Genomic DNA, 9913 nt, shown 5'->3' with positions numbered 1-9913 from the left:
ACATCACACAGTGTAGGAGGTTACTTCTGCATGAGTGCTGATGCATGTGTTAGCTGCATGGCCTATGAGAAGCAAACGGCCTATAGTGACCTGTTTTTCTGTTTCTTAGGAGAAAGAAGCTGCACTTATTCCTTATGCAATAACAAAATATATAAATGAGGGTGAAAGATCTACCTCCTCTTGATGGATTTATTGGACCTACAGCAAATGGGTATTACATTTATACGGAAGAAGACGTCAAGGTTCAATTCTTCTACCCGAGCTGCTTTATATGAAATATGAATAAGACACACTAGCCTTGCAACACTTGGTATACACATCCTCCACAGAGTTACTTTTAAAACGTATTCCAGTACAGAACTGAATACATGCCCTGAAATGTAATTTGTAGGTGCACTGCACGCACACAATTGTTGCACATTTTTTAATCAGTTTATGGAAAATCCGTGCCTCATATCAATTTTAGAGCACATAAAACAAAACAAACAAATTACGTAATCCCTTAGAGTAATTTTTTAAGACAGTCTGCATTCAGAATACCACCAACTGTAACCGTGACGGAACACAGTTACTAATAGTTTGTATTTTAAAAACTGTATTTTAAATCCATGTATTCCATTACTCTCCATCCCTGTCCACAGACCAGTCCGGAGCCTGTTGAGCACTGGCTGCGTAGCCTAATAATGGAAGAATTGGACATAAGAAAGACCCATCCACACCCCCCACATCCCCCACCCACCCCCGCAAGTACGGACAGGCATACTATTGATTGTTCTGTAAATGTGGAAACTTGAAGTAGAGGTACGTATAGAGGTTGATAATGCTGTGATACTTGTGAATTTGGGATACAAATCTTGAAGACACTTTTTGATCCTCTGAGGTGTTTGTCATCTCCCACAAAGCAGCCTTATCCTTTGAGTCTTCTTTCTTTCTTTGTTTTCTCATTTTCCCTTTTGCTCTCCCAGCCTGCTGGGGAGATGTTAACAATCTCTGTAATGAGAGGCGGTGAAAGAAGAAGAAGAAGAAGAAAGACAGTAAGCTGCTCAGGTAAACCATTTCAAACGTACTAAAAACAGTGGGCGCTCTGAACGATGCCAAGGCAACTCTTAAAAGTGAAGGACTCTACTGGAGGTTTTTGTGTGTGGGAGACTCAACAAACATTACATTTGAGGCATTAAGCTTATCCAGAGACACTTACAATTAGGGAGCAGGCCGGGGGGGTTCTGTGTTTCTCTCCAGGACACTGACAGGACACATGTCATGGTGGCTGTTGATGGACACATTGGCAGTGGCAGGAAGTAAACATGGACTCGAACCCCTACACGCCACGCCACCACATCCTGTAGCCAATTAGTTCAAGCTTGTAACAACATCCCCAAGTGCTCCATGACTGTCCAAACCCATTATTTTATGCCTTTATCTTATTATGCCTTTCTTTCTTTTTTAACTCAATCCAACTCAAGAGGAACTCAGGTGCAAGTAGCCTGTAGATATGACTAATGGATGAGACAAACATAACAGGTGGTCCGCAGCCCACCACACAACAGCTTTTAGCTATATTTAATTCAAGGAAAATGGCGCTGGTGAATGGGAGTGAACGGACCGATTTCCCCCTTGATGGGCGTGGCCTATTTCTTGCAGTGTCTATGCACACACACACTGCACTGCGTGAGGTCCCCCTAAGCGCACTCCCCAAGTTTGAAGTCAATCCGGCAAATGGTTCTCGAGATACACGAAGGAGGGTGGGGTCTTTCAACACTTTCCCCTCCAACCATTTATTCTTCCCACACTCCCATTCTCTCTCCCCTCCTTCTGTGGTCTTTGGACCTGGTAATCTGGGAGGAGGTGGGCTAAATCATAAAGGTGGATGTTTGTGTACAGAGTTAAGAATGTTGTAAGGAGCTGCATGCAGTAAAAACATTGGGGTCAGTTGGACTTATGGATGGCACCTTACTGTTTATATTTAATTTTTTTCTCTGTTTTGTTATATAATTGGTTATACAGTAAGTATTTATTAATTAGTCCACTTTTTTAAAACTCTAAGCCAGTGGTTCCCAAACTGGGGTACGCGTACCCCTAGGGGTACGTGTAGGCACTAAAGTGGGTACTTGAGAGAAAGGGGAAAATGTAAGAATATCATGAATATAAATTAAACGTTATATAAAATAAATCTGCTCAGGAGGCATTAATTGAAACTCTTTCACTCCATTTCTTATTTTCTAATGTTATATTCTAAAAGGTGGGTTATTATCACTCATTCATTGCATCATTATGTTAGTTTTCTCTTGCAATTTTCTAAGCAAAATATTGTAGTCGGGTAGAGGGGGTACTTGGATTCAGAAATCAGGCAAAGGGGGTATAATTTAAAAAGAAGAAAATAAAATGTAATGCAATCAACAATCCCAATCCCCCAATTTTGGGGAATGAATATATATATATATATATATATATTTTATTTACATGATGTAAATGATCATCCCGTCATCAGCCCATATCTGTAAAATATAGTGGGCCCAGTAAAAGCGTCATCATTTTGTCCACCTGTTACTTAAGTTACCATCTATAGGCTACCATCCTGTAAATAATAAACTAAATTTCCTATCATAATTGCCATTCCTATCGACTAATGTGGCTGCTGACATAAAGTCAATATCATGGCACACACCTCAAAGTCTGCATCACGTTGTTTACTCGTTGCCCTCAAGTCCTCCACCTCTACTGAGGCGTAGGAAGAATGTGTCAAGTCATATTTTAACTTGCCACTCCTTTGTTTGAATCTTACTGAGCATTATGAACATTAATTATGTCATTGTGTGGTTGTCATTAGGTTAAAAGTATTATACATTACACACCTACAAGCATGGGTGCACAATACCAGCTGTGATTCATTGACATAGCCTATACATGACTGACTGTACCACTGACAGGGATGCTGATTGCTGACATTACTTTGGAAGTGAATATGAACATTGAGCACACACGTGTACGCACACACACACACACACACACACAAACGACATCCTCTTGTCTCCACCTGGTATATGGCCCCTCCCGTGTGCTGTATATATTCAAGTGTAGATTTCAGAACGGTCCTGCTAGACTTCTCAGACTTCTCACGTCATTGGGAGAGGATACCCTAACAGTTGAGTAGCATCAAGGTATGATGGTATTTCATATAGTCATAATTTAGTTAATTTAAGAAACCAACATTTTTTTATTATATAAACGGCAAATGTAACTACAGTAGGCTATCTAATCTAACTTTGAAATTTGGTTAGAACATGTTAGAACAGGAAGTGATGTTGTTGATGCTGGGGGCGAAGTGATGTTGTTGATGCTGGGGGCTTCACACGAAAAAACATGAGAGGTGTGTCATAGAGACAGAGAAATGTGTATTAGAGAAATTCAAACTGTTTGGAGTTAGAGTAATTGATGATTGTATCTTCATTTAAATATGTGATTTTTTTTATGTCACTCAATTTGTAACTTAAGTTACTTGACAAAGTAACTGGTATAATATTACTGAAATCCTATAAGTAATAAGTTATATTACTGAGTTACTGCTAAAAGTAATATATTACATGTAATATGTTACTTTTGTAATGAGTTACCCCCAACACTGCCTAGGGGTAATGGTCAGATCATGTCAAATGAGGGGTTTTGTAGGCTACAGTGTGTATAAAAACATGGTGGTTGTTGCAAAGATGCATTGCTGACCAAGATTTCCTTAGAGCCATTATAGTGCTGTAATATTCTTTCCACGCAACTTTTAATCCCGCGCCGCTACGTGCACGCGCACGACGTACGCTGTCACAAGCGCACGTTTACAAGGAAGCCCGCAGCAGCACCCCCTGCTGAAAATACGTCCCCGCCTGAGATATACCTAAAAATCACTTCATACTTGAGATACTTGTTTCTTTCTTTCTCTCAACTTTTTGCAGACTGATCATGTCACCAGTGCTGGGGGTCGCCCTGCTGGCCAGACTGATCATGTCACCAGTGCTGGGGGTCGCCCTGCTGGCCTTGGCTCTGTCAGGCCCCACCGTGGCCTTTGCCCCCATCGGGGGTGGGGCCTCCACTCATGTCAGCATTACAGGAGAGGCTTTATTACAGAAAGTGAAGGAGACGTGTTTGGCGGTGGCTGAAGCCTCTGGTCATGAGTTCAATCCCACGGTAGGCAGGAGCACACAGCCGTACACTGCACAAATGTAAACACAACAAATACACACACCAAGAAATGCACACAGATACACACTCATTTGTACCTGTGTCTAACCTGGTTAAAACCATCGGGGATTCAACAATAGACAACAAAAGCTAGAAATCAGTTTGTTCACTTCAGTTCAGTTCTCGAATCTGTTCAGAGTAAACCCTCTTCTCAAACAAATCAAAAAAGGATCTCTGGGAATGTTATGATTTTGGTCATCTCCTCAGGGTAACTCTGCAGTGGAGTTGGTCCAGGCTTGTCTTGGTTTCACAGCAACCGGATTGGTGTCGGCTGCCAAGTTCAGCTCAGCGCTGCAAGAGATCTACGTCCAGAATGGACTGGTTGACAGAGACTTTATCAACAGGTGGGAGAATGGTGACAACAGAACTGAACAGTAACAAGAGTCTAGCATAGAACATAATTATGACTGGATGGATGGTTAAAATATACATACACATCATCTGTGTGTGTGTGTGTGTGTGTGTGTGTGTGTGTGTGCACCCCTATGACATCACTGATTGATTGATTGATTGATTGATTGATTGATTGATTGATTGATTGATTGATTGATTTTATTGTGGACAAAGAACACTAACATCCAAGGGATATACATGCAAAAGGTCAAACGCTTATTTATTTATTTATTTAAAAGTATCCCCATTAGCCGCCGCCGAAACGACCGCTAGTCTTCCTGGGGTCCAAACACAATACACATTACGTTACAAACAATTGTAAACTAAGACAGTAAAGTGCAGTAGTAAAATACCATATTCAAATGATAAGAAATAGTAAATGCATTGCAATACAGTAAAGTGCAGTAGTAAAATACCATATTAAAATGATAAGAAATAGTAAATGCATTGCAATACAGGAAAATCACAGAAAAACATAGTAAAAACCGATACAAAATAGGATAGAAAAACAACAATAGTTTGGTCAGCTAGTTATGTAGCTGGCCTATTGCGCAGACATCAACTGATCTAAAAAGACACTGTACTAATCAAAACATAAAATTCAAAGTTGTGTCAAAGTGTAATCCCGAGCATCAATGTGTGTTTGCTTATTTCCAACATGGTCCCTGGTCTTATAAAAACAGGACAAACAATAACATATAACATCATAAACAAAACAGAAGTCAAAAATAAAAAGAACAGGAGATATGATTGAACCAACATAAGTTCCAAAATCATTTCAGCATATTCCTCTAGCTTACTCAACAAGATTTTTTTTAAAGGTTTTTGAAACCATTCAGAGAGTCCCCCCCCCCTTCCCCCGTCTAGAGGAATGTACTTCACCAACTTTGCTTTTCAGGTTGGGTAGCCTCAAACCCGCAAACTGCTCAGTCTTGTCACAATGCCTCTGTGTGTGTGTGTGTGTGTGTGTGTGTGTGTGTGTGTGTGTGTGTGTGTGTGTGTGTGTGTGTGTGTGTGTGTGTGTGTGTGTGTGTGTGTGTGTGTGTGTGTGTGTGTGTGTGTGTGTGTGTGTGTGTGTGTGTGTGTGTGCGTGCGTGCGTGCGTGCGTGCGTGCGTGCGTGCGTGCGTGCGTGCGTGCGCGCGCGCGCGCGCGCGCGCGTGCGTGCGTGCGTGCGACCAATGAATCAACTGTCGAAATAAACGGCATAATTTATTTCAGTGCTAAACACCACTTCAACTCTGAGGCCTTCCTGGAGGGGCGGCACCTGATCACAGACGGTGTGGTCAGCATCAAGGCTAACGTTCGCAATGAGAACTTCCAGGCCGCTAGGGAAACACTGGGCAGAGTCCTGCATACCCTACAGGTGAGACGGGCAGATGTGGGTGAAGAAATAGAATAAGAAACAAAGATAGAAAGGGTGTAAAAAAATAATAATGGGGGGATTGGTTGTGACAGGGACGTGGCTGAGAGGAATAGGAAGGACAAGGCAGAAAATGTTCTAGATTCACTTTTCCGGGTGTATAAATTATAACCCGACACTGCCAAATGGGTTGTTTTCACAGAACTATCTGGGGACGTGCTCGGCAAACCTTTGAAAGGGGTAGGCACTTGTCAAAAAGCTACTTGGCAGGTGATTGGATGAGCCATCTGTCCATCTTGTCTATCATGGGCTCGCTTCTCACTGTCGTCACATCTAAACCCGCTGTAGCTGTCTCTGTTCGGATTCAAACCTCAAGTGTGGAAAGATGGATTTGTGATGTGATTGTGATCTCGCGCGAATCCAGCTGCCTTAAAGGTTACATTACCAAGTGAGAAATGAAAAACTCTTTGTATGTGTGTGTATCAGGACTTCTACAGCCACAGTAACTGGGTGGAGCTGGGAAACACAGAGCCATACATCAACCTCATACGCCCAGACCTTCCTCTGGAAAACTTGGCAGGTGTGTGTGTGTGTGTGTGTGTGCGCGTGCGCGCGCGCGTGTGTGAGTGAGTGAGTGAGAGAGAGAGAGTGGTCTATGTTTCGGCTGTTTCTATCTCACTGTATGTTTGCCTTGTTGCCCTATTCACCTTATTCACCACGCCCACTTTTTCTCTATTCGTATTCGCAAACGTATTTGTTCTTCCGGTTCAGCGCTAGTTGGCGGCCATTTTCAAAATAAAACGTCAGTATGAATGAAGTTTGGCAACATTCAGAATTAAGCTACACTGCGGCCAACTTCAGTTACATGTTCATAACGTTACTGCTGCGAGGAGCCGATGGCTGTACCCGGTCGGCATTTAACGTTAGTTACAAAAGAACGTCGACAGTGTTTTCTCACTGCCAGTAGCAGTAGGGTTTGACAGATACTGTAGCTAGTCCGACCGGTGTCAGCACATCAGCGCTCCCGGTCCTCGCTGCTCGTTAAGGATTTCCAATAGGCGTTATTCTGATAAACTGGTCACATATATGTTACGTTCTCACCCGACAAATATTAAAACTTTAAAACAGTTTGGGGTTTTTTTTAGCTTGAAAACAGCTTTTTGGCAAGTCTAAATGACTGCGGTAGGCGTACTCTACTTCCGTGTTTAAAACCGGAAAGACGATTACGAAATGACGTCATGCAGAAGCGTCCTTGTATGGGCAAAGAATAAGGTGAATAATATAAGAATAAGCTTGAAGAGAAGCTTTTACTTGGTGTAAAAGAGAGATGTTTGTTTGACAGGCTATCTAAAGAGCATATCAATGGGTGTGGGGGTTTGTGTCAAATTGTTGCAACAAAGTAGATAATGTCCATTATTATGGGTGGGGTAAAACTCCACCTATGGAGCATATCTGAGGATCAAAGAGCAGAGTGTGTGCACATGTGTGTTTTTCTCTTTATAGGTATCTCGCGCGCTACGCACACTAGATTCCAAGGCTCGCTGCGCGGCCTCGCCGGCCCTGCAGTTCGCCGAGCTGGCCCTGCAGCTTGCATACACAGCTCGGCCGCGGCCTCGCCCACCCTGCAGCTCGACCGCTGTGCGGGCACACTTGCTCCCTCACCCTGCAGGGCGGGCTCTCCTGCATCAATGATGATGTAACAACTTTGCATCACTGATGACATTACAATTGCTCTTATGACATCACTGATGATGTCACAATGCCTGACATAATCAGTGATGTCACAATTGCTCAAGTGACTGATCACTTCCCATTGAGTGACATCACTTCCGGGACAAAAATCACAGAGCCCACTTGCTCCCTCTTAGTTATGATGATGATGATGATGATGATGATGATGATGATGATAGGAGACCTGTGTGGCTTTCTGAAGGCTATAAAATGGTTCTGCTGAGCAGAAAACATGATGATCTGAAACTGGTTTGTCTCAGTATCAATATCTTTCTTGTAGATATTCAAACTGCCACCTGCAGTGACTGTGCCAGTGGGACATGCCCCAACCCGATCCTTCCCAACATTCTGAAGGAGAAGAAACTCACTTCAGGCTACATGGGAATCTTCTCCAATGCCAAACCTAAAGGTATCAATACTGTACATAACAATATAAACTCATTTCAGGCTACATGGGAAGCTTCTCCAATGCCAAACTCTCCCCAGATCGGCAAAGGGGGTGGAGCAACGGCCGGGACAGCAGGGGGATTGGCCAAATACAATTGGGGAGAAAATGTGGTGGAATTAAGGGGAAAAAACGAATATAAAAACGTGTTTTACTTTCCCTGGAGTACAAGACAAACACATGATATAATTGTGCCAAACAAATCAGTCTATCCCAGAAAAGTACATTGAGCCCTGTCTCTCTAACCTCCCTGCACTGTGCCAGGTAAATGTAGCCATGGAGGAGCATCTGACCTGACCAGCATGGTAGTCCCTCGCGGTGGCATCAACAAAGATGAGCGTCACCCAAACCAGGCCTTCCACATAGCTGCCGTCAATGCAGCCACCGACGCCAGCCTGCAGCTGCTGGAGGACATCCGGGGTGCCACCGGGGACAATGACTTCCTGAGGTACAATTTTCAGGCGCAAAAATATCCATTGTGTGTGTGTGTGTGTGTGTGTGTGTGTGTGCGTGTGTGTGTGTGTGTGTGTGTGCCAGAGAAGGTGATCTGAAATTACTATTATGATGAAACACAAATGACCTGATTGAAAAGGCACATTGTGTCCAACCAAAGACGATGGGATTGAAGCAAGACGGCCCAACTTCAACTCACTTCCTGTCATTTTGTCACGTGGGTTTTGCCCATGGTTTTCCACGGACACGCCCACTTAGGAGACTTTCGGCAGGTCTGAGTCAATGGTTGACCACGCCCGTATAGGAGACTTGCTGCTACCATTTGTTAGAATTGGCGGAGCCTGTGGTGACCCATCTATAGTAATATGATATCCATGGCCCAACATGCCCTCTGTTTTATCTATCTATCTATCTCAACTCTTTTACAGAATGATGGGGATCGCCCGTTCATCCGTCCTGTGTTTTGTTATTGACACGACAGGCAGTATGTCAGACGACATCGAGGCAGCCAGGAGCGTAGTTTACCAAATCATTGACAGCAAAAAAGGAACACAGGATGAGCCCTCCGAGTACATTCTGGTACCCTTCAATGACCCTGGTATGATCTCTTGTACCCTATCGATGATGTTTAGTACACTACAGATGCCACGTAGCCACGTACTATTGCACTCTCGTCACACTCCAACTACCTTCAGTGATGTATGAGAGCCGCAATTCAATTCAAATTCTTTATAGGCAGTCTGATATAGATGGCATAGACTTTCTTTTCACAGAACATTATGCTTCACTGTATTCTTCTGGCCTAAAAACTGTAATCTCACTTAAAGTCAATTTAGTGCATAGATCTGCGTTAAAGCCACAGCTCTGGTTTAAAATGATCAAAGAAAAAAAAACTATGATGTTGTTCTGAAATCTCTTGAACTCTTCTCTCAGCGAATCACCTCTTTTCCTGCTTATGGTAGGCTTTGGGCCCATGATAAGGACAACAGACCCTAATGAAATGAAAAATGAGATCTCTAAGCTCAAAGCAAAGGGAGGTGGTGACCGTCCTGAGATGTGCCTATCAGGACTCCAGGTATAGTGACTTTGTGATCATAATGTATTACAGTCACAGTTGGGATAATGATTGGTTGGGTTAAAAATCCAAACCATTTAATTGTATAGATTGCTTAAAGACAGGTATAGGCTAATTCATTGTCTGCCTGTCTCGTTCTCAGTTGGCTCTGACTGGTGCCCCTGCCTCCTCTCACATCTACGTATTCACTGATGCCACAGCCAAAGACATCGCACTCAAGGACACCAT

General features: G+C 43.1%; 1 protein-coding gene across 1 annotated transcript; it reads left to right on the top strand.

The window, feature by feature from the left end:
* Positions 1–742: 742 nt before the first annotated feature.
* Positions 743–9911, top strand: LOC310771508 (von Willebrand factor A domain-containing protein 7-like; the record flags this gene model as incomplete). The annotated part of the gene is made up of 11 exons (XM_083664104.1): positions 743–801; positions 966–1047; positions 3942–4173; positions 4435–4571; positions 5840–5984; positions 6468–6561; positions 7993–8121; positions 8422–8605; positions 9039–9208; positions 9573–9685; positions 9828–9911. Coding segments are annotated over exons 3-11 (1281 nt in total), but the record flags the coding sequence as incomplete, so codon positions are not given.
* Positions 9912–9913: the final 2 nt, after the last annotated feature.

This window comes from Poromitra crassiceps (assembly GCF_964638095.1).
Source record: "Poromitra crassiceps genome assembly, contig: HAP1_SCAFFOLD_719, whole genome shotgun sequence".
In the NCBI taxonomy this organism is placed as follows: Eukaryota; Metazoa; Chordata; class Actinopteri; order Beryciformes; family Melamphaidae; genus Poromitra; species Poromitra crassiceps.
The sequence above is the reverse complement of the archived record's forward strand: the minus strand, read 5'-3'. Positions and strand labels throughout refer to the sequence as shown.